Genomic DNA, 26380 nt, shown 5'->3' with positions numbered 1-26380 from the left:
CATGCAGGAGAAAGAAAGATTTTAAAGGACAGGCTCTAGCATTTGCTTGCCTGCTTTGGCCTGGAATACCCACAGCCTCAGAAGGAAGTTCACCCTCATCCAACAAAATAAAGAGATTCACCCTGTTTAAAGCGGTTCCCTCATGTAAAGATATCTGAAATAATTAGGAATCCATTTCCAAGGTCACTGTGAACATCATTACTATTACTGTTTTATTTTTTCTTTATAACTTCAGTTGCTAGAAAATTATTTCATATTCTCAATGAAGTCTTTATTTCCTTGGCTCTCACCCACTGATCCTTGTGGTAGTTATTAATATTTTATAGGATAAATGTATCTCTATTTTCATATCTCAGTCTTTCAAATACCTGGAGACTATTTCCAGAGTTGTTATACTAAAATTAGGTACTCTCTCGTGTTTGGCCTCAGAAACTCACTCTCGCCTTCTATTTCTCCTTCTGCTCCCCTCCCCCCCCCCCCACCCTCCCACCCACCGCCCCGCCACAAGGGGTTTTAGCACCAGTCCTGCCATATTACCTGTACACCCTCAAAAGCATCCTGCTTCCTTCTTCACTGCCTGGACCTCTTCTCTTCCTTATTATCTATTGCATTATCCTTAGGATTCATCCTTACATGCCATTAAGAACCAGTCCAGCCCTGACCGATTTGGCTCAGTGGATAGAGTGTCGGCCTGCGGACTGAAGGGTCCCAGGTTCGATTCCGGTCAAGGGCATGTACCTTGGTTGTGGGCACATCCCCAGTACGGGGTGTGCAGGAGGCAGCTGATTGATGTCTCTCTCATCGATGTTTCTAACTCTCTATCCCTCTCCCTTCCTCTCTGTAAAAAATCAATAAAATATATTTTAAAAATAAAAGAACCAGTCCATGTTGCCTCCTCAGGGGATGCCCACCTGCCAATCTAGTCGTAGTTAGCACCTCATACCTACAGATAAAGTAACAATCCTCATACTGTAATGCAATTGTCAGTTTGCCTGTCATCTTACTAGACTGTGAGCTCCCTCAGGGCATAGAATGTGTCTTTGACATCTGCATTTTCAGAATCTAGTTAACGTCTGGCTCAGAGTATGGGTCCTATAAAGTCCTAGCAAATGAATGAGCCGTTTCTTTAACACCTGGTTTTGATATATTGAGTCCTAGGTTAGGTGTCACATGTTTTCCTTTGACCCGTGTTTTATAGATATAAAAATCAGTATACTATACTCTTACTTTGGCTTTAACTTTCTGTTAGAATAGAATTCTAATGAAAAAATAATTCTAAACTAGTTCTCATTGTATATCCACGACATCTCAATGCAGTAGCCAGCCAGCCCTATCCCCACCTACTGTCTCCGTTCCTATCTGCAATCCAAGGCTTCTGCTCCTGTTTGCCAGGCTTATTATCGCTGATATCAGCCTCTTTTATTGGCCCCCTGTCAAAGCTAAGAGGAGACATGTGGACTCTCAGGAAAGGTGAACTTCTCTTCCTCAAAGTGCTATTTTTTTCTTAATATTTATTCAATATTTATTCTGTGAGGGTAAAAGCATGCATGCAAGATTTTTTTAAAACTTGAAGCTATTGGCCTACTTTGAAGTGAGTGGAATTAATTTCTCTTTTCCAGTTTTGTAGAGGATTGAGTGTGGAGATCTGCATTAAACCACCAACTCAGACTTACTTCTCAAGTGTGAATGCTCCTGGGGGAGAGGTGTCTCCGGCACTGGCCTCTCCTCCCCTGGGTTCTGCCCAGTGAAATCCATGCAGAGCATGACATCCATCACAGAGCTCACTGGGATAGTTCTCTGAATGGGACTTTTCATTTAACATGTTATAATGTGCTGGGTAACTTTGTTTTTACTAGATTGAGAACATTTGCTGAGTATAGACTTTTATATATAGGCCTGGTGGGTTATCAAAACCCCAGCCTTTTCTTTAATATTTAATAAGTAATTTTTATTTCTCTGAATGCTAAAGGCACTATATTTGATACTACATTGTTTCAGCTGAGGATTTTTTTTTCTCTTTCTTTACAGCTACCTAGGAGACCAATATAGTCCCTAAACCCTGATACACATTTTGTAATGATTCTCAAATAATATACTTCGTCCATGTAGAAATACCTCTCTGAGTTGTATATGAATGACTTTTAAAAGATGCAAAGACATTTTATGCAAATGTCTGTAAGATAAATTGCAGGTCAGTACTTTGGGAGCCTGAGAAAGATAGGGAAAGAAATTCAGAAGCAGGGAAGAAAGTAAAAGCAAACACGCAAACATGTAAGTTTACTTGGAATAACTCACATAAAAAACGGCATATTTCACTCACAGGAAAAGTAGCTGATTCCTAATTAGCTTTATAAATTATTTGAATTTAAAACTCCAATTGATAAAATCAAGAAACCAATAAGTGAGGTCCAACAATATCCACACTCACTGTGAAAAATGCATCTAAAAATCCTTTAAAATACCTATTTCCTTTTTTGTTGCTAATTTTTAATTAAACTCTCACCACATGAGTGTGTGTGTGTGTGTGTGTGTGTGCGTGTGTGTGTGTGTGGTGCCACTCACAGGTCAAGCAAATGGTTGGCCCCCCTGTGGGAACACTTTCTGTTATTCTGCTGTGTGGGAAGTGCTTTGACTCAGAGAGCATTTAGCAGCGGGTTCTTTTAATGAAGCGCTGTTTACCCTCGTGGCAGTAGGAAGCTTACTCTGCCCTTTGAGCACAGATGACTCACAAAGTTAGCAAAGAAAAGACTTTTGTTTACTCAGCAACCCCAGAGGTTATCAATATCATTAAGGAAAATAAGAGATAAGAAACATTTTGATTTATAGCACACAGGCTCTCTGTACAATGATAGGATTTATCTGCTTTTACAAAAAAAAAAAAACCTCAGATATTTTACTGGAACAAGTACTTTGAAGTGAAGACGGCCATTGTTTCTTTTTTATATTCCTAAAGGAAGAATTCTCATTTACCATAGTAAGTAAAATCAATTTCAGAGTGGTGCTATACAGATCATTACTAAACTACTAAAATAACATCTTAGTGTTCTATTGGGTCAAACACAAATGTTTATTATGGTTTTCCTATTTCTCCTATACGTATACCTCTCTTATCTCAACATTTCCATTGAATAAGAAAACAAATGTTAAAGAATACAACTATATGTGGACATAGGATCTGTAACTCCTGTCCTTGCAAAGCATAAATTATTAAGTGCAATGTATAATTCACAAGTAAGAAAACACATCTTTTATAAAAGGTGTTTTATGCCTGAGGATGAACTAATCCAGTTACTTTCAAGTCAGTGAAGAAAACTTCCATATTTGTACTTTCTCTACCAAAAATATCTTCCCTCTCCTATTGCCTTAAAAAAATAAAAGAAAGTGTTCAGTCAAATTAAACACATGGAAATTATATAAAGAGAAACCTCAGATTCAGTCAAAATTAAAACAACTGTGTAACCAAGGAGAAAGAGACATGGAATTGAAGGCACAGAAATTAATGAATTTGTTCACTCTCACTTTATTTTAATCATATTTAATCATGTCCATTTCATTATTTAAGGGGTGAGGATGTTAAAGAGACAAAAGAAGAAGGAGAAGGCAAGGAGGGAAGGGGCTGGAGACAGGGAGGAAGAGAGAAGCGGAAAGATTCTCTCTCTTGAAAGTATGGAAGTTATAAAATATAAACATATTTCACATATGGGTAAGTTTGAGGAACCCTAAACTAAATAGTTACTAAGGAGCCTTGTCACTTGCAAGATTTGGTTACTATGATTTAAGCAAATAATTGGAAAGTTAAGCATTGTAAGATTTTTAAATTATTCAATAGAGGTGAAATGTGTAATTATTGTATCAGAGTATCCTGTTTACTTCAAAGATGAAAAACCAACTACATAGAAAGGAATCACTTCTGCTAAACTGTGAATCTAAATAGTAGCACAGACATTAAGAAGGAATATGCTACCAAGATCAGATGCTGATCTACCATGATTTTGCAGGAACCTTTTGATTCTGCGTATAATCATGTAGGGAGAAAACAACAACACCTATTCTAAGTTCTACCAAGATAGCTATATGGACAGATGGATAAAGAACTCTTCTGGAGATGACAAAATCCTTCAAGAAGATCATTAACTTGTAGATATAGCAAGGATATGAGCATAACTGCCTAAATTTTGGAACTAGTAAACATAACATGCAAAATTTGGCTCCCCCTGATCTAGCTTTTAAGGCTCCAGGTATACCCTGAGTACCCCCAGTTTACCAAGGGCTACAGAAATGAAAATCAGCTGAAGTTTGTGTCCCAAGGGGTGGTATCCTGAAAGTAGAGCATGAGGGAAACAGAAAGGTAGGCAGGATTAGAAACGTTTCTTGACTATCCCTCCTGGGCCAAAAATGTATTTTTGTTGTTGTTGTTGCTGCTGTTGTTTCTTTAAACTGTAAACAAATAACCAGTGAATAAAAATTTTTAATTGCATGCTGCAGAACAGAGAATAAAATAAAAAGGAAAGTGACTTGGGTTGTATAATTGAACTCTGATGTTATGGTCTGAGATGGCGTAGGCCAGGTAATCCTGACCCTTGACAGTAAGAATGAATACCTGTAAGTCTCTGATAATGTAGGTATGCTTAATGTCTTTTTCTATCCTTTAAAATAAAACAAATTTGGATATCTTCTATTAAGAATAGAGAAAAGTATGGATACAGATTCATTGCTAAAAGCTTGCTATCAGGTCTTCATAAACTCTACAGGAAAATTTTCTCTGAAATCAGTGGACCTTAGACTTTTCTCTACTAAGAAATTATCTGTGAGAAATTACAAATCTACACTCTCCATTCATTCAAACAGTAAATCTCATGAAACTACTTGCTTTGGCTTAATTTAATACAGGTGACCCTGGAAACAGCCTGCCCTGAACATTTGTGTGCTTATGTGGAACTCAGAAAACTCAGATTCCCATTCTGTATCTGTTTGTGTTCCTGGAAAAACATGTTGACTTTTAATTCATTTTTCTTCCTTCTGTAAAATGAAAATAATATTTGATATTGCCTACCTTGTACAGGTGTAATGAGGATTAACAAGGTGATAAATGTAAAGAATTTAAAAACCATCTTACATGAATTTAGCACAAATCACACGAAAAATGCTGACTTTTTCCTTTTGTGTCATTTTTTGCTTTGCAGAAATGGCAGCATTATAGTCAAATTTGACCTTTTCTTTGACCAGTGGGTATCAGATAAAAATATAAAAGAAGAACTCATTCAAGGCATCAAAGCAAATAAATCCAGCCAACTGGTCATTTTCCATATTGACTTGAACAGCATTGATATCACAGGTATCTGTGAACATTATTTGATTTCTTTGAATCATTAAGCTATGAAATTAAAATCCTAGCACTATACCAGGAAGCAATGGGATCACCCCTGACTTCAGGAACATGTCTTATTGCTTGAAGTAACACATTTATCTGAGAAATGTGAAATATGGAGAAACCATATTTGAAGAAACATATCAGTGAGGAAAAGTTTATAAAATATAAAATATCAAAATGTTCTACAAAAAAAAAGAAAATAAAAAAATGTCCTACAAATATTGGCATGCATACATGTTTATGTGTCTCATCATATTCTTGGCATTAGTCTGGCACACCCTGATTTCCCAGAAACCCTTCCTCAGAAAGTGACACTCAGTAGTTTCTGAGTCATAGACATTAGATTACAAGGTCAGGTAGCAAGTCCAGTCTCTAATTGAGAACCTAAAGGGTGAAAGGAACATGAGGGGTCAATAAGTTTCATTCATCCTGGTTACTTATCTATACTAATAAAAGGGTAATATGCTAATTGACTGGACATCTTCTGGACAACCTTCTGGATGTCCTTCCTGACAAAGCCACAGTGGTGAGGCTGAGGCAGAGGTGATTAGGGGTGATCAGGCCAGCAGGGGAGAGCAGTTAGGGGGATCAGGCAGGCAGGCAGAGTGGTTAAGGGCAATCAGGCAGGCAGGCAGGTGAGTGGTTAGGAGCCAGTATTCCCGATTGCAAGATGGATGTCCAACTCCCGGCTTAGGCCCAATCCCATAAGACATCCTTTGGTTTCCTTCAGATCTTATGTAGTTGTCATAGTTTTGTTAAGGAAAAAAATACACGTATTTTTAAAACTATTAAACATGTTAAAGAATGAAGAAATAGCTATTTTTTACGTGAAAAGCACTGTATACTCAGACAGGACTTAGTTCCCAGCAGATATTATGTACAAAATTATTTTGGTGTCTTCCATAAGTTTCGGAGCAACACCATTGGTTCTAGGTCTGACAAGATCAGGTGTGTAATATTACATTAGCTACCTTAAATATAAGTTATATTCTATATAACTATGATAAATAGATATTTTATGAAATGATTAAAATAAAGCAAACTTTTTACATAAGCAAATTTTACAGAGAGAATATACAGATTCTGGGAATTTATCAAATGTATCACAATCAAATAATAACAGCAGCATTTAACATGAGATAAGGTAAAACAGGAACCCTAATTGAATGAATATTCCAACTGCACTCAATGTTTTGTACGTCCAAGCTTCAAATCCACTTTGCTTTATTATAGCATCTTTGGAGAGTTTCCCTACGTTGAGCCCTGCAACAACTTCAGGTCAGTACTATGACATTTTAAAAATGAACTTGGTGACCATCAAACTCCATGACATTACAGAAGGATTCCTTTTTTAGTAGCTGTTTCTGAGACTCTTAGTCTTTATATTAAAATGTAAGAAGCAGATATTTGATAAGAAATAATGTAGTTCATAACAGGCAGGTTTCCTAACGCCCAGTTACATCTGCCAAGGATATGCATTTCCAATTCCATATTTTACACTCTATATACATAGGTATACATGCATGAGTGTGAGTGAGCGTGTGAGTCGCTGAGCATGTCTCTTTACCTCTCTGTAAATCTGTTTCTCATAAATCATGAATGACATAATTTTTCTGAATATTTCAGAAGTCATCCCAAATATCAAATTTATATGTGTGATTTTTAAAGTGAAAAGTGTGTGTGTGACCCCCAAATAAAGCTCTGATCATACAGTCTTAGAGATGAAACCACAACATTTATGAGGTCACTAGGAATGAGGGAAAGAAGGTTTCAAAATGAATTGCACAGCTTGGAAAGTAGATTGTAAGTTTGAATGTTAACTTTGCTCTATTCCAATATTTTCTTCACTGCCTCTTTCTAACTACAATTGATCACTACTGCTCTTTAAAAGTAGAACTTTGTTTTATCAAGATCACACCACTATCAAAATAGTTTGCTTTGGGAAATTATAAATAATTTTAGAATTAACTGAGTTATCTTAAAATGTAAAATTATTCTTTTATAGAAAAATCACTTAAATTGAAGTCATAGCTATGAATATTAATCTTGGCTCTGCCAACTCTACTTCTCTGAAAATCTGTTTCTCATAAATTGTAACTAATACAATCTTCCTGAATATTTCAGAAGTAATCCCAAATGTCAAATTTATATATAAATGATTTTTAAAGCAAAACTTGTTATAGAACCATAAAGACACCAATACTGTTGGTATTCTCTATACTCATGACCATTTTTATAATATTTGAAAGCCTCTTTTTAAAAAATATTTACTTGGGCCAGGTACTATATTTTACAAACATTACTTCATTTAGTTCTCAAAATGATCCTGTACAGAGGTAATATTTTTTTCAAGTGAAAAGAGTCATACAGCTATTTAGTGTCAAATTCAGGAATTGAAAGCAAGTCCTTTGTACCCCAAAGCCTATGGTCTAAGCATAACCCAAGCTTCTATTTCAAATAACATCAGATTAACCTAGAACATTTAAGTCTACAGCCAGTACAAAATTAATGAATCCCATATTTAGCTACTATTAATAATTTTAAAACATCACCTTTTATACTTAAGACATCAAAGATGGCCCAGCCAGCATGGCTTGGTGGTTGAGCATCAATTTATGAGCCAGGAGGTTGAGGTTCAATTTCTAGTAGGGTCACATGCCCGGGTTGCAGGCTCGGTCCCCAGTGTGGAATGTGCAGGAGGCAGTCGATCAGTGATTCTCTCATCATTGATATTCCTATCTCTCTCTCCTTCCTCTCCCTTCCTCTCTGAAATCAATAAAAATACATTTTTTTTAAAAATAGATAAAAGATGACTTGAAAAATCTAATAACCTCCACTCTACAATTCTAAAGATCAATGAAAAGATTTATTCTTAGATCCAGGTACAAATGATATATTCTCAAGTTAATAGGTTCTAATAATTCAAAGTAACTTAAAAGCTGTCAAGTTGAATGTTAAACAGGAAGAATATACAACAAATTCCTAATAATCAGTTTAAAATGTAATAGTTGTTTTAATGTCATTTCTTTTATTTTACAGGCAAATTAACAACCAACAGTCCTCTGACAACCACAGGTCAGTTTTGATAATATTATCTTTTTTGTTTTAAAAAAAGTCTTCACTAATGTTTCGTTCTAGGCTTCTCTAACACAATAGTTAATATTACCCCTTTTATAGATAAGAAAACTAAAGCTTTAAAATGTGCACTTTTAGCTTTAGATTTCACCAAAAGTTAATAACATATTTTGTGCTAATGCCTGGATTGTCCGTCCTCACTCCAGTCCTTTATGAGAACTGAGGTTATTATCTATCGCTAAGAATGCCACCAATGGGATAAAAATGTAGGTTTCAGACATGCTTGCTCCTTTCTATGTTAACTTTAAAAATAAAACAGCCAGTTATTTTACACAAAATTGGCTTACTCAGTAATTGCCGAAGGAATTGCAATTTGGGACATGCAAGCTATGAGAAAACCAAGAGAATGTTACTTTCTAAAAAAGTAGAGTGGGTGGGAGCAGCTATTAGAAACAAGATGCCATTGGAAGATAGGGAAGTTTGAAGTGTAGTGGCTTCCCATTGGCTGAGTCATGGTGGTTTATTATTGGCTGAGCCTGTTGCTAGACAAGGAGAAAATCTTTCTCCTGCTAAAATCTGCAAGGTACATTGAGTGTTGTGTGTGAGAGAGCTTCTCCTGCCCGGCTTTCTGACATCATCTTAAATGAGATTTTTAATTTATCTTTATTGTTAAAAGTATTACAGCTGTCAGCCTTTTTTCCCCCTTTGACCCCCTCCATCCCAGGCCTTTGAGGTGTGAAAATACAAATACATTTTAAATGAGATTTTTTTTTTAATGTATTTGTATTTTCACACCTAGTAACACCCACAGGTACTGGTTGCCAAACCAGGACCAAAGTAGCCTTGATTCATTCATTCAACAATTTTTCATTAAGTGCCTACTTTGTGCCAACTCCCGGTGTGTATCTTTGATGTGACAATATATCTGAATTTCTAGCAATTATCTACTGTTCTTTGTCTATCTGCTGGTTCACTAAAGCAACTTCTCTGGCCCCAACCTAACTGTCATGTTGAATGGCCTGCGTGTGTCCCCAATCTCATCCAGTAAACTCCATACAGGCAATATTGCATAGATCTTCAGCTCCTAAAATAATAATGCCATTTTTGTGTTATTGTTATATACATACATGAAGAGGACATTTCTGTGTAAATGCCCTTCTGGGTAAGACTGAATAATTCTTGTATGAAATGGTTGATGTGATGTTTGAAAACCGAAGAATGCTTTATGAAACAAACTATCACACCTCCAAACTCATAGAGGTCTTTTATGGTAGGATAAACCTGCCTGCTGTTGTATTTACTTGTTGTTCATATAGTCGTACAAATATAGAAAAATAAAACTACTCTTCAGGTCATAGTTCCTTCTCCAAAGTGAAAGACTATGGCATCTACAATCACCTTTCAACACACTTTCAAAGCATGGTCTTAGGATTGATAAAGGTTAGTTTGTTCAGCCTAAAAGTAAACTGAAAAAATAATTGAATATATTAAGATCAATTTATTTTCAAAATGTTGAAAGTCAGTAACAAATATTCAAATTAGTGTCCTGTTTTCTATTTGTCTGTCTGTGAATGATTCATATAATCCAAGTTATTGAGGACCCCTTAGGTTTATAAAATATCCTAAGAGAAATATGTGGAAAGACTTAGGGGAGAAAAATCAATGTCAAAGCAAGAAATCCTTGGACTTAACTTTTTCACTCTTACTCTCCTGAAGATATACCCATCAAAAATATAAGAGGTGGCTGAACCATATGCCCAATTTCCTCTGGCCAAAGAAATGATGAATGGGGGACAAAGAACATAGGGTAATACTCCTCCCATATTTTTCTCTCCTGGGGAGTAGAGCAGAAATCTCCTTTCCTACAAAAAAACCACAGGAATGGGTTAAGCATACATTTAGTCTTAGCTATCACATTTTAAACAGTTGTTATTCAAAATGAAAAGAAAAAAGTAACATACAACTCTCAGTCATTAAAAAGACATGGTAAACCCACCACTAACTAAATTCACCAGTTACTCTATATGTAGTACTTGGCAAGCTACTGAGTCTTTTTAAACTTTATATTAATTGTCTAAAAGATAATTAAAATAAATGTCTTAGAGAGTGGTCATGAGAATTAAGAGAGAGAAAACAGATACCACAGTACCGTCGCCATTCATGACTAGCATAAAGAGGGACACAACCAATGCTACATCCCTACTCCCTTCCTTATTCTGAATTTTTTTTAAAAAAAAAATAGTTGGCTACATTTTTTAACAGAACTTTCAAAAACTAAACTAAGATTAAAATGAGATGATTATACTCAGTAATACCCATTTTAATTGGATCATTTATTTGACAAAAAAAATAAAAACACAAAAAACACAAACTTCAATTCTGAAACTTCTTATTATTGGAGACTGTATTGAATTACCTTAATCAATCCTCACAGAATTATAAGGTAAGTAGGTGGAAAAATATCATATTCCCTCTTTTATTGGATCCATGAGTTCCAAATCATATTTCCCACTTATTCCTCTCAGCCGGCAAGATACTATTGATTTATAGAGGGGAACAAGGCAATTAAACTTGAAAACTGCAGTTTCCAAGCCATAATTTATTATGAATATGCTTTTCAAGGATGTTAAGTTTATTCTCATGTTTATATGCCTGGGAGACAGAGTTTGAGAAAAATCAACAAATGCATGCATCATATACCTGCCGTTAATACTATTATAAATTATGCCAAAGAAAATTTTTGTATGATAGCTGGTACAAAGTCCATGAGGACTACGCTCTATTGTTCAACTGCCTTTGTTGTCAATTACCGTAAAGTTTTACTAACCCATTTGTAACACTAAGGAGAGAGATAAGAACTAAAGTTACATTTCACTGATTGATTTCTGGGCTGCTAAAGAGTACCCAGAGGGGTGGTTTTGGGCAATTGTTCAAATGCTTGCAGGGTTTGTAGCATACAGCTTGTCCTAGTCTTTTGTTACTTACTGTGTAGGCAATTATTGCAGAAACACAAAGTTTCACTATCATGGGCTTTCTCAACCTCATACAAAAATGCAATCTTGCTACCATTCCATTAGGTGCAAGAGTTTGGGGATTGAAGAAAAATAATTGGCTGATTTAATGAAATTGGGTCAAGAGAAGCTAAGGTAGAATTATGTTCCTCAGTAGAATTGCCCCAAGACTATAACACAGGGACTTTTTCTGACACCAAATGCATTATGACTTTAAGTGTTTTTCTTTCTCTACATTTAAGAGAACAATATTAATATATTGCTAAGCACTGAAGACCTTTCTGTGCACATGATATCAGAACTGTTAAAGTAGCTTTCCACTGTAATTTCATTTGGATTGACCCACCATTGTCTTGCTAAAAAGATTAAATTTGTTCTATCAAAGTGGATGAGAATTTCTGTAAGGTGATAGCTCTTTTTCCAATACAGTGTAGTGAAATGCTGTTGTTCTCTAAAGGCAGGCGTTCTAGGATTCCGATTCTACTTCCACTGCTAAGCAAGCTATAAGGCTCTTGGGCTCAATTTGTCTCAAGTAGCATCGCTTGGATGCTTAGTATTATTAATCCCATTTAAATAACAGGGAAAATAGTCCAGCTGACATGGCTTAGTGGTTGATCATCTATACTAATAAAAGGGTAATATACTAATTAGACCAGATAGACCAGACATCCTTCCAGACAAAGCCATGGTAGTGGGGGCTGAGGCAGAGGCGGTTAGGGGAGATCAGGCAGGCAGGCAGAGTGGATAGGGGCAATCAGGCAGGCAGCAGAGGCAGTTAGGGGCGATCAGGCAGGCAGGCAGGCAGGCAGATGAGGGGTTAGGAGCCAGTGGTCCTTGATTGGAGAGGGTACAAGGACATCCTCCCCCCATCCCCGTGAATGAATTTTGTGCACCGGGCCTCCAGTTGACCTATAAACCTGGTCTGGGGTTGTGGGCTTGATCCCCATTCGGGAGTGTGCATGAGGCAGCTGATCAATGATTCTTTCATAATTGATGATTCTATCTCTCTTTCCCTCTTCTTTCCTCTCTGAAATAAATAAAAATATGTTTGAAATAAATAAATAACAGGGAAAATAAAAATCTAAGATTTCCAAAATGTAATTTTCAAATTATTATCTTGCATTAACACCTTTTATAACTGGTTTGAAAGGAAAAAAATGGATTTCAGTCTTTCATCCTCCATATGCCAAGCACAGGGCCTGCCCAAGTAGACACAGGAGGTTCCTCACCCCAAATCACTAGAAATTATTATGACTTTGGAGCATGCTGAAGTAATCACACTAAGTTTATACTGAATCTTTCATGATACAAGTGTAAATGGATAATTAAAACTTTTCATGTGCAGAACTCCAATTAATACTAGTTTACTTTTGGGTTTTCATAATATGCCAGGAAATTAACACCCTGAAGATAAAATATCATATAGATATAAAAATATGTGCAGGTCTTTTCCCAATCAAGATAACAGTAACTAATATCCAGGGAATTTGATCAGCTTTTAATAAACAAAACCAATTAATATTCTCTTAAAATATAATTATTTAGCTCAGACAGAGTGGCTCAGGGGTTGAGCAACCTATGAAACAGGAGGTCAGGTTCAATTCCCAGTCAGGGCACACGCCCAAGTTGTGGGGTCAATCCCCAGTGGGAAGCGTGCAGGAGGCACCTGATCAATGATTCTCTCTCATCACTGATGTTTCTATCTCTCCCTCTGTCTTCTTCTCTGAAATCAATAAAAATAAAGAAAAATCACACAATTATTTAACTCCTTTCCTGAAAATTCTCTATTGAAAAGTACAGGGCAGACCTAGAAAAAGAGAAAGACCAGAGCAAAAATTAAGGAATGAAATGGCAAATAGAGTAGTCCACAAGTCAAAGAACTCTAGTTTTAAAAATGAAAGGTCATTAAAAAAAAAAAAAACTGGCATCTGGCTAATTTCTGTAACAGTTAATGCTTTAACCAATGATTTTGTTGGAAATTGTCACCATATATGTGTATGTAAAATGAGCTAAAAATACAATCTAATAAACAGCTAAACCATACTGCTCTTATATAACAACTAGAGGCCCAGTGCACGAAATTCATGCACTGGTGGGTGGGGGTCCCTCAGCCCAGCCTGCCCACTCTCACAGTCCAGGAGCCCTCAGGGGATGACCTACTGAAGCCACAGTCTGGCCGCGGATGCTCTGAGCAGGTGCCCTGTGTGTGTGTGTGTATGTGTGTGTGTCCACTGGGGGCCTGCCCCCAGCTGCACTGCAGAGGCTTGGAGCAGGCGCCCCTCTGTATTGATCTCTCAAGCTCCGGGCCACGCCTGTGTGTTGTTCTCTCAGGCTTGGGGCTAAGCCCAGCCACTCCTCCTAAGCTGGTCGTGAAGGTTATGAAGTCCTGACCTCATTTGCATATTACTTCTTTATATATATACTAGAGGCCTGGTGCACGAAATTTGTGCACCGGCGGGGAGGGGGGGTCCCTTAGCCTGGCCTGCATGCTCCCCAATCTGGGATCCCTCTTGCAATCCAGAACCACTGGCTCCGAAGTGCTCACCTGCCTGATGGCCCTAACTGCTCTTCCCTCCTGGCCTGACCCCCCTAACTGCCCATCTGCTCTCCCTTCTTCTCTGCACCTTCAGACCCCAGCACAGAAATGCTGAGAGCTTTTTGCTGAGGCCCTGCCCCTGTCCTGACTCTCCCCTTGGGCTGGGCAGTGTCTGCATGCACCTCTGCCGGGGAGGTCGCCATGGCCCGTCCTGACGCCCCCCTCTGGGTGGGCGGTGCAGCGGGCCTTCGAGCACCTCAGTTGGGGGGACCGCCCCTAGTGGCAGCCTCATGTTCCCGTGACGCAAGTCCCTGCCCCCATCCCCGCCCACCAGCTCCTGCCTGAGCATGCCTCCATCAGGAGTGGCCTCTGCTTCCAAGGCAGCATTACTTAAGCCCTGGACAGGCCTGCATGCGCCTCTGCTGGGGGCAGAAGTCCCCGCCACCATCCTCGCCCACCAGCTCCTGTGAGCTTGCAGCCTGTTGACCGGTTGTGACTGGGACACCGTTAGGACCAATTAGCATATTACCTCTTTATTATATAGATAGATTATATTTTCCATATTGGTTTCAATATGAGGAACTTCTTGCCCTAGTCAATTTGACTCAGTGGATAGTGTTGGGCTGCAGACCAAAGGGTCCCAGGTTTGATTCTGGTCAAGGGCACATACCTCAGTTGCAGACTCCTCCTCAGCCTGGGCCCTGGTCAGGCTCATGTAGTAGGCAACCAATTCTCACATTGATGTTGCTCTCTGTCTTGCCTTCTCTCTTCCACTTTGTCTAAAAATCAATGAAAAAATAATCCTCGGGTGAGAATTAAAAATATATATATTCTCTTTCTTCATTGACCAAGGCAGCTGAAAAGTGTTTCTGAAACAATCTATAGAAATATAATACAAAATAAGCTAGTTACTAATATTTCTACTTTCAAATCAAAATACTTCAAACTAGAGTCATTTTCTAATCCCACCAGCTGTTGCTCTTATATTCACTATTAGAGGCCCAGTGCACAAATTTGTGCACCTTGAAAGGAACTGTGGGCCGTGAGGCTGCAGTGGGTACAGGGTTGGGTCTTGGCCCATCCTGCGTGCCCCGCCCGGCCCCTCCACTGTGGCCCCAGGTCCCCTGTCTGCTGGCAATCTCATCCCCACTGCCACCACTCCCACGTGCTGACAGCGCAGAGCAATTGGGGCTGATGCCAGCAGCGGGTGCGAGCAGCCAATGGGACCTTGGCAAGTGGGAGCAAAGAATTTTCAGTTACCACCAGAGGCTCACCCCAATGACAGCGACCGGTGCCCCACCTTGGTCTGGCACCCCCACTCACCTGCTCCACCATCCTGCCATGGCCGATACCCACCATGTTCTGTGCATGCCCCCTGGTGGTCAGCGCATGTCATAGCGACCGGTTTGGTTGGTTGTTCAGTTGTTCCACCGTTTGGTCTATTTGCATAATAGGGTTTTATATATATAGATATATAGAGAGATATACATTGTAACTAATGACACTTAGTAATTTAACTGGCCACTCCAGAAGTATAGGTATCATTCTTAGCGTCCATATCCCTTTGGTCAGGAACATATCTGACCACTAAAGCTCACCAATTTTATTTTCAAAATAGCAACTGATTCCATGTCCCATCTCCTCTTCTAATGCAAGAGTCCCAACCCTCATTAACTTTCTCCTTGATTATTGTAACAGTTTATCTTGGTCTCCTCTTTCTACATGACTCTCCACTTGGCTCCGGAATTATGTTATTGAGACATGGATTGGTCATATCACATAGATATCTAAAAACTTTCCATGCCATTGCCTATAGAAAAACATATTTCTAACATTTTACAAAGATGAAAAAGGTCCCCTAGTATTTGGCACTACACTCCCTGCCTTCCATGGCTTTCACAAACATCTTACCATCCAGAGAAGTTAGATTCACCTGTTTTCCACATATGCTCCTGTCACACAGTGTGTACATTCCATATGCCTCTCTTTCTGGTACTTTCTAGGCATCCTTCAAAACCTGCTTTATGTAAAGATGTTTACAACCTCTATCTCAAAAGGAAACAAATTGCCTAATCCTTGGTGTTCCCACCGCACATTTTTAGGTCTCTTTTTAAAATCTAACTAGAGGCCCAGTACACGAAATTCATGCATGGGTAGGGTCCCTAGTGGCTGCCGGCCATGGCCTCCCTTCCCCAGCTGCCAGCTGCTGGCCGAGGCCTTCCTTTGTTCCACACCAACCCCTGGTGGTCAGCACACATCATAGCAAGCGATCAAACTCCTGGTCAGTGGAACTCCCTAGGGCAGTGGTCGGCAAACTCATTAGTCAACAGAGCCAAATATCAATAGTACAACGATTGAAATTTCTTTTGAGAACTAAATTTTTTAAACTTAAACTATATAGGTAGGTACATTGTTATTAACTTAATTAGGGTACTCCTAAGGCTTAGGAAGAGCCACACTCAAGGGACCAAAGAGCCGCATGTGGCTCACAAGCCACAGTTTGCCGACCACTGCCCTAGGGGACACTTTGCATATTAGGCTTTTATATAGAGAGATTAGTAATGACCCAGTCTCTCACTAAACTCCAAGCTCCATGAGACTAGAGTCTCTGTCTTACTCCTCCCTTTACCTCCCTCCCTTAAAAATGTGTTACACAAATAAATAGACAATAAATACTTATGGAATGAGTGAATAATCATTAATGACATCAAAGGATCACATGTGGTTTTGAGGTTGGATCTACAGCATTTAATAGGCAACAGATAGAAATATGGAGCATCAGGGAGTGAGGTTCCCATGGGAAGTATTAGAACAGACAAAGTTTACACCTTCCTAGCTATATCCCCAAATCTAAATAGCTAGAATTCTATTAACTACTATTGAAATGAGACCTAGAGTGTCTAAAATAAAACTTTTTTGTTGTTTATTTATTTAGCAATCATTTTTGGAATACTACTGACACTCCACCTTTCATGGGTCAGGGACTTAATGATTAAGGACTCTTTTGATTATTATTTCATAGATATCAATGGTTATAGTATGCATTTGGGTTTATTCAGTATCCTTTTTATCATTCTTTTTTAAATGTCTTATATGGGAATATTCTGTCATTTGTGAACAGCTCAGATCTTTTTCTTGTTCGATTTTTAGATGTTAGGTTATCCATGAATTTCCCAAATGTTTATATCCTTTTTAATTGGAGCTAATTACAAAGATCTAATTTAGTTCTATATATACTCAGCAACTCTGTCCATAGATGTTCCAAATTAGGTAGTACCTTAGTAGATTCATTGACATAAGCACTTTTATTTTTGCAATTAATTTCATAGAGCATTAGGGGACATTGCAGAGTAAAATATGATTTTAGAGCCCAGCAGATGGCAGTGCAGTGCTGGTTTTAAAGTTAAGAACAATAACCCCCCCCCCCCCCAAAAAAATGCTATTGAGTTTAAAGATTTTCAAAAACTTTAAACCATCATTGTTATTCTAATCATAGACAAAAATAATCAGATTATCACACTGCTCTGAAAAATAAAAACATATGTCTTTATCTAGTGAGCATAAAACAACATGTCCTTTTTTGAATCACACCTAAGATGTCCAAGTTAATTTCTAGAGTAAAATGAGTTTCTTGCTGCATCTCTATGTGTAGGCATATAGAAGAGAAGAAGGTGAAGGACAGCACAGGCTGAGAGGTGCACATTGGTCAGATCCAAGCAAGAGGTGACACAGAACGCTTCAGGGGCATGTCTTTCCTGTTAAGAACCCCTGACCCAAGAAGCAAACAAATTTTGAAGGAAATAGTCATTGGATTTTTTCCACTGCTCAATTTAGAACTGTGCTGGGAATTTTAAGTATTTTATTTTACTATAAAATGGCTTTCGTTGACAAATTTTGCTCTACAGAATGCAAACCTTGATTTCAGCCACAATATTTTTGAATAATATGTTTATGAGTAAATGAAGTGATTACCAGTAATGCAGATGCCGTGGAAAACATTCCAACAAATTGTCCCATATAAAGTATATAACACTCCTAGGAGGTGTAAACATTAGGGGCCAAGTGTCAAAACTGCAGTGTTGATTTATCAAGGTTAAAACAAAATAAACATTCATATTTAACATCTATGAAGAATTTGTTTAATATAAAATTTTAAATTTTTACAAATAATTGATATATTAAATGAAATTATTATTTCCAGGGGAAATCGAAATATGTGCTTATAAGTCAGAATCTAAATGACAAAAATGCATACTAAATATCCAAACATTGTACTTATGGTAAGAAATTAAATATAATATGTATGCAGTAAATTTACAAACTCAATCTTTTTTCCTAAAGGCAATGTCTCAGTGAAGTGCCCGCCTGGTTCAAGGCCTTGTGCTGATGCTCTAAAATGTATCGCAATTGATTTATTTTGTGACGGAGAATTAAACTGCCCAGATGGTTCTGATGAAGACAATAAAACTTGTGGTAAGTAATGTTCCCTCCCTATTCTCTTCCCCCCTTACTTGATGTAGACCATGTACACATACCGTTGACCTTGGAGACACCCAAACCTGTGGAGAATTTCTATAAGAGTTTATTTGAGCCAAATTGACAACATGTGCAAGGGAGCGAGATCTTAAATGCTCTGGGGATGAGCAATTTAGTTCTGCAGTGTCTCTTATGCATTTGAAATGAAGGAGGGAACATAAGGGAGATGGCACGAAAGTTGGAGAAAGCAAGCCGGGCATTGATTACAGGATAGTTACTATCATGTGCTCTTGTACTTTAGAAGAAGAGGTTTGAAGGGGAGTCACATATTTGAAAGAGTGGTCTGAAAGAGGGGCAATTTCAAAGGTCTATTAACTTAGATGCCCAGAGAGTATGGACAGGACTTACTTAAGGCAAAGACAAGCCTTTTACTAAAAAAAGGTATATACCAGGAGTGACTACCCAGTGTGACCTGCCCAAGTATGAATTTATAATCAGATCATCCCGTGAGGTTACTTGCCATAGAACCCCTTTTCTCATCCACAATACATAGACCCAGATCATATATATATATACACCATGCATATGTATGTAGACCATGTTTATATACATAGATCCTCACTGTGTGTGTGCGCGCGCACACACACACACACACACACACCTCAGATACCAGAAACTACTGGAGAATAAGATTTCCCAATAGCCATGATTATAATTTAACACAAAATCTAAAACATATTTATACTATTTTCCTAAACTTTATTTTATAAAATATTAATAAAACAGACTTTCATTTGATGATGATAGAAAGGATGCTGTGGTTAGCAATGCCTGTCATAAGTGGGGCAAAAGAATGGCATTCTTTTCCATCCCGTATTAAACTATTCCAAAGTGATTGTTATGAATTTGAGTGCTTTTCATTTTTTTCGCCATCATAATGTCAGTCTTCCTTTTCCATTTTAATGGTCCCTAGCTCAGTACTTGCCATTCTTTCATTTTGATTGTTGCTTTTATTTGCCTTTTGGCACAGAAACAACAAATAGACCAAAAAAAATGTACTTGAGTTGTAGATCTGTGAATAATGGAAATCAGTTTTGAATAAGATCTTAAAGTCTCATGAATAAAACATCTGTGTTTTATTTGTAAGTGTTGGCATCTGTTAATAATAACAGTTTCTATCATTAGTAATTAGCACTTAAGTGGTGAGTACTATATGCCAAGCATGGCCCTAAGTGATTTAAACACATTTACTCTTTGACTTATTTTTTCATTGTATAGTTGAGTAACATATACATGAAAGATTACCACTTAAGTATAAAATAGATTAATAAGCAATGTGAAGACCTATTCAAATAATTCTAACTTATAATTGGTTCTTGAAAAATTAAACAGAAAGCATGAATTGAATAATTTTTGGTGTGATTCATAATTAATGTCAACGTTGATCCTGAGAACAATTAGTTCCTGAAGTGTGTAAAGGCTGTAGTTATTATTTGCTACACTTTGCTGTTCTAGTATTTGCTTCACTTTGCTCTTCTTGGGTGATATTAATTGAAGATGAACACTCCAATAACAACAAAGTTTTAAAAATTACCTATCCACTTGAAACATACTTTAAAAGACAGGAAGTTGGTCTGTTTCCCATCACCAACTCAAAAAAAAAAAAAAAAAAAAAGAGGCAACTTGACCAAAGAGGCTTCTTTTATTAAGAAATCCTAATTCAAATGTTCTTGGATAAAATTCAAACCTTCAAAGTTTAGCTGCATACTTTGAAGTGCACTCATAGCATATTGGAAGAAAGTGCAGGCTACAGAATATTTTTAATCTATTTTATATAACTAAGTTACTCAAAGCAGAAGAAAGAAACCTATTTTTCTTTTGCTATGGTTTCCAGGCAGTTTTCAAAACCCTTTCAGGGAGAATATAATACAAGTGTGCCATCATGAGGTAATACAGGTGATGTTGATTTATATTTCAAAAATAATAATGTATGCCAAAGTGAGACACATGGCTTTAAGCCTGTATAATGATGATCAATAACTTTAAATTGGGGAAAGGAGGGTGAGTGTATATAATCATGAAATGAACCACACCTATAATTTGATCTTTACTGTCATGGAGTTAATAATTTTCATGGTAAAGTAATATCAGTGCATATCAAAAAATCACCATAAATGTATCTTGTAAGTATGAAACTTTTCCTAAAATACGTTATAAAGCCATGAATTACTTTTCTGAGCCACTATAAATTCATGGCATGAGCCTCACTCACTATTAGAACTGAACTAATTCCCTAAATTTGTGTTAAGGACCAAGTGCTTTATTAATTTTCAGTCTCTTGGAAATTTTGTGTTAATTGAACTTTAGTATCAACTTGTCATTTGTATCACTGACCTTCTTAATCCCCCCAGTTCCCATTTTTTATTTTTCTTGATTCTCTTCATTATTTGTATTTTAGCATTATATTATTGGTAGTATTGTATCTATTTTGGAAAATAAGTATAAAGAATTTGTAGATTAGGAATTGGATAAATAGATCAATTAATCTATATTAATCCAACTAGAATTCAGGCATATAAATTGTTTTATTTATCATTTAATTATTATTAATTATTATTAATTATTATTAATTATTATCATTTAATTATGAGCCCAAAAGCAGTGACTTCACCTTAGCATCAAATCAGGTAGCATTTCTACCTGAAAGTCCTTGTCCATCAATCTACATTCACAGCAAAATTAATTTAAGTACATTCTTTCTATATGAAATTGGCCTATAATCTCCCTCTATTTCTCTTTTTTCCCCAGTTGTGAGCTCTAATTCTAGCTTATGTTATTAAGAGAGTCACATTAATATTGACTTCCCCACACAGCTTCCGCTTTTAGTCTTTAGTTATTTAAGTTTGCACAACTTAGAGCTGACTATAGCTGAACCAAGATTTCTTTAACTTGTTTTTTCCTTCTGATTAGAATCGCATCAGCAGGAAAGTTAACTTTTTAGCTGACTCACAGCCTTCAGCCCAATGTTCAGGTCTATTTGGAAGTTGGCAAGTGTCTCCACAAATGGTTTGCATGCTGCTCTGTGTGTGCACCACAGACCAGAGTGATGGCCATAGAAACTATCCACCAAAGTTGGACCTGAGCATCCGGGAGAATTCAATGCCCGGCACAACCATGTAAATATTGAGCCTGCAGAGGGAGCTCTTAGCAGGTTCTAAGAGTATATACCCTTGTAAGTCCCATCCCACCACAGACAAGATTTTGGTAGCTCAAAAGAACTGCTGGTGTTACTTGACAGACTCATTTATCTCCCACTCAGAATTTTTTCTGATACTGCACTGGAAAGCACTTTGCAGTCTAAAAAGTTATTACCCTGAACCCCCAGTAATCCTACTCAGCCACAGCTGCGTTATACCTGTTTTCCCAAAAGGTTATCTTTCTTCATTGCCGTATGTAAAATTAGGTTCTCCACCAATATCTGAAATTAACTGAGAGAATACATAAGGAAGTCCCTCGCACAGACCTCTATCTTGAAATAATATTTTGACATTGTGAGCTTTGCTATGATGAGTAGTTTAATCATACTGCAATTTTATTTTAAATACCATCAAAAATATTCTTCTTCACCTTTACTTGCATGCAGGAATTCACCAAAGGCCCTTCAGTGTAGAGTGTCCCTCCCCACTAACACTCAGCACTTGCATAGACCCCCGGACAGTCAAATTGATCATATTCTTCAGGGCAGGCTAAACATTGTGATGCACACTCTTAGTGATTTCAGACAATGCTGGGTTATTTGTCATTCACATCACAGTCCCAGGAAGATGGCAGAGGGCTGTGCTCCTATGTAGGCATTCAGGATGCAGCTCCTCCACTGTCCCCTCTGTCCCAAGGCCTCCCCTCCACACTCTGCAACCTGCTGACAGGCAAGGAAGAATGCTACAGAGATCTTTAGAAATCCCATCTGGAAATAAACAGAACCATTTCCACAGTAGTTTATTGATCAGACTCGGTCATGGGAACCCACTGTGGTAGGGGCAGGTCAGTCATGTTCCTAGGAAGGGATTGGAAAAGGGTAGAGCCAACATATAACCATCTCTGCCACCAGGGACATAACTCAGCCTTTTGGGAAATTATGAATCCTGTTGTGAGGCACAAAGCTGTTGATTTCTTCCTCAAAATATTTGTAGTGAATGATACAAAGAAGTACTATTATATACCAGCTTCACAAATAGGTTTTATAAGTTCTTAAATTGGTTTTGTTCTGTTCCCTTTTATATTCTTTTTTTTTTTTCCTTCCTCCTGTTTGTTGTGGATTGCTATTGCAAACGTGATCAATATTTTAGTTTTAAGACCACTGAAAGAGATGGGATTTTCTTTTTATTGTTGATATTATTACAGATACCCTTCACTATTCCCCCTCTGTCCCCCCCCAGCTCGCGTGCCCCTTTCCCCCACCTTTACCATATTGTTATCTGTGTCTCTGAGCTATTCATATACACATATATGTTCTTTGGCTAATCTCTTCAAGTCCTCCCCACATCCCTCCCCTCTGACAATTGTCAATCTGTTCCATTTAAACATGCCTCTGTTTCTATTTTGTTCACCATTTTATTTTGTTCATTACATTCCACATATAAGTGAGATCGTATGGTACTTGTCTTTCTCTGACTGGCTTGTTTTGCTTAGCATAATAATCTCCAGGTCTATCTATGCTGTTGCAAAGAGATGGAATTCTTTGTTTCTTTCATTTACAATTCACTCCCTGCTTTTCAGCTCAAAAAGTAGGTGTTATTATCATGATAGCTTTGTATTTTAAGGCATCAGGCCATATAGCATTATGTGCTCTGGAATAAGACTGCCTGCTATGAATTGTCCCTTATAAGCTGGGAGAATTTATGCTAGTTTCTTAACCTTTTGTGCCTCAGTTTTCCTACCTTGGACCTCATAAGATTGTTGTGAAGATAACATTAATGCATATATAATCTTATATAATAAAAGCCTAATATGAAAATTGACCAAACAGTGGAACAACCGGTAGCTATGACGCATACTGACCACCAGGGGGCAGACACTAAATGCAGGAGCTGCCCCCTGGTGGTCAGTGTGCTCCATAGAGGGAGTGCCGCTCAGCCAGAAGCCGGGCTCATGGCTGGTGAGTGCAGCGGCAGTGGCGGGCTGCAGGTGGGCAGTAAGGAGCAAGGGGTCCCGGACTGTGAGAGCCTCAGACTGTGAGAGGTATGTCTGACTGCCAGCTTAGGCTCACAAGCAGCCATCCCCTGAAGGGTCCCAGACTGCGAAAGGGTGCAGGCTGGACTGAGGGACCCCTCCCCCCGTGCACAAATCTCATGTACTGGGCCTCTAGTGACTTTATAAATGTCTGGCACACAGAAAATGCTTTATACATTCCAGCAGTTATATTTTAGGGCTGGTAGGATTGATGGCCCCACCTCATTAAATGTCAAGTATTTACAATAGCAGTGGACTGTCTCGCATTGCTTATAATCTTGGAGTACATAGATTTCTGGACAAACTGCGATTAAAAAGCTCTATATATCACATAAAATACAAGCAGACAGTATTCTTTCTTTTACGGCCATTGAAGATCAGTGATTCATTGTCCCAATTATTGGGCATGATTTGTGGTGGGCAGGGTTGAAGGTGAAGATTTTCTTTTGTGTCTTGAAAATTATTAAGCTCTGCATTAAAAAGTCACATATTTTACTGTTTATCTTTAAAACATATAAATTAGCTCTAAGTTTATACAAAAGGAGATTTCATTCTCTCGACAAGCCACAATTTTCTCTGTTTCCTTTCCTGAGGTCTGTAACGGCCCGTGCAGAGTTGAATCCTTGCACTTGGGTGGTTATCTTTTCTGTTCTCAGTTTGTTGTTATTTTTTGTTGTCTTCAGCTTGGAATCAGGCTACCAGGTCATAATCCAATGCAATCAATTCCTAGGTCCTTGTTATTAGAAATACTTTTAATCTAAACATTTATTTACCAAAGTATTTTTTTATGCTTTATAAAAATTATACCCCAAATTGCTAAAAGTTAACCAAAAACATTTGATTATTTTACCAAGATTTTTAAATGTTGGTCAATTCTTTAATTCTTTTGCCCATGTAAATTATCTTATATCATATAATAGCTTGCATTTCATAACAACACAGTTGCTATGCAATATTACAATGGGCTTTTCCATCCTTACTTTAGAATTAGCTTACTCAGCACTCAGATTCCAGGGATAGCAATTTAATTTTGTTAACTTTAGTCAATTTCTATAGTGTCCCCCACCCCCCCCCCCAACAAAGCTTTGGGCATATGAGGGATTAACAATATACCAGAGAAAAAGGACACATTCTAGGAGTCATTTGAAAATAGCCAGTAGATTTTAAGCATGAGATCTGATCTCCCATTGCATCATTTCAGTTTTATAAAATAGCCTCACACAGACTCAGTCATGAGCGCTCTACAAAGAGTTCATTAACCTATTTAAATCCCATTTCATTTGGGAAATCCTCCCAAGATTGTTTTTGTCTAACCTTAATTGTCATTTTTGACAGCCACAACTTGTGATGGAAGATTTTTGTTGACCGGATCTTCGGGGTCCTTCGAGGCTACCAACTATCCAAAGCCTTCTAAATCAAGTGCCGTTTGCCAGTGGATTATACGGTAATATGCCATCTTCTATTCCCCATCCTTAAGTCGTAAAGTCACTCTCTGATGCAGTAAGTCTTACCACCTTTAGCAACGTATTTTTACAAAAATTGTTTTCATTAGCTATGAAGCAAAGCCTTCCCAACCAATAATCTGCCCAAGAAGTTTCCTTCTTGTTCTTAACCTTTAAAAAAGGCCTCCTGTCAGCCCAGTGGGCGTGGCTCAGTGGTTGAGGGTCAACCCATGAACCAGGAGGCCATGGTTTGATTTCCAGCCGGGGTTGTAGGCTCAGTCTCCAGTGTGGTGCGTGCAGGAGGCAGCTGATCAATGATTCTCTCTCATCATTGATGTTTCTATCTCTTTATCCCTCTCCCTACTTCTATGAAATCAATTTAAAAGAAATAATAATAAAATACAAAGGCCTCCTGTCTAATAATTAGGCCATCTCATTGGCCCTTTAGCACGTTTTTTTCTGCGGTTGCCACAGATCAAGTACTGCCAAATTAAACAGCACATGTGTATGTCTGTGTATCACAGGAAATGGTTTATCACATCACAGGCATCCTTAAGCCAGACTAGTGCCTTTCTCATTATGTCAGCATCTGTATGAAAATCTCCTTTGGTGTGACTCAGTCATGGGAGATGAAGAGCTGCATACAGCCTTTTCACTGTATCGTGAATAATACTTGGACTAGTTGCTATATATTTAACTTCCAAGCTTATAATTCAGTTGACCAATCCAATCATTATGATGATCAAACTAATCAACTGTTGGTGGCTGATCTACCTTAATGTTTACCTGAGCATTTTTTCACAGAGGAGTGCTACCTGCTGTTCCTCCCAGATATTCTAAGGAACAAATCATTTTTACTCAAATATAAAGAATATTGAAATAGACACATTGCAATTTTTTAAAAGTGTTCAGTACTTCTCAAACATGCTATGCCAATCTCCAAAACCTATATATTTCCTATTAAGCCACTGAACATGTTCTCCCCACAGAGCCTTCAGTATAACTGTTCTATGGAATTTACTTTGAGAACTGGCATTCTGGTTAGTTCATTTCTCTTAACAGCTGGATGAGACCATGGTTTCACAATCTACCTACTGTAACACAGTTTTAATCATTGTAATGATTCGCTAGAAAACTAGGGGAATCAATATAACAGCTGATTAAAGAAGACTGAAAGCCAGAGCTTCGGGTTCTTGCCAAACAAATGGTAGGACATGGCCCCATAAAGATTCACTAGGGT

At 37.8% G+C, this 26380-nt stretch overlaps 1 protein-coding gene across 1 annotated transcript in view; it reads left to right on the top strand.

Moving 5' to 3' along the window:
• Positions 1-26380, top strand: part of TMPRSS15 (transmembrane serine protease 15) — a 103433-nt gene that overhangs the window by 5725 nt on the left and 71328 nt on the right. Inside the window, exons 4-8 of the mRNA XM_070406988.1 lie at positions 5184-5335; positions 6605-6649; positions 8411-8446; positions 18335-18466; positions 25034-25142. Coding sequence (XP_070263089.1) covers positions 5184-5335; positions 6605-6649; positions 8411-8446; positions 18335-18466; positions 25034-25142 — 474 coding nt within the window. The remainder of the gene's footprint in view (positions 1-5183; positions 5336-6604; positions 6650-8410; positions 8447-18334; positions 18467-25033; positions 25143-26380) is intronic.

The sequence above is a fragment of the Myotis yumanensis genome, unplaced genomic scaffold, assembly GCF_028538775.1.
Source record: "Myotis yumanensis isolate MYYU_CA2020_CCGP unplaced genomic scaffold, mMyoYum1.0.hap1 SCAF_2, whole genome shotgun sequence".
NCBI lineage: Eukaryota > Metazoa > Chordata > Mammalia > Chiroptera > Vespertilionidae > Myotis > Myotis yumanensis.
The sequence above is the reverse complement of the archived record's forward strand: the minus strand, read 5'-3'. Positions and strand labels throughout refer to the sequence as shown.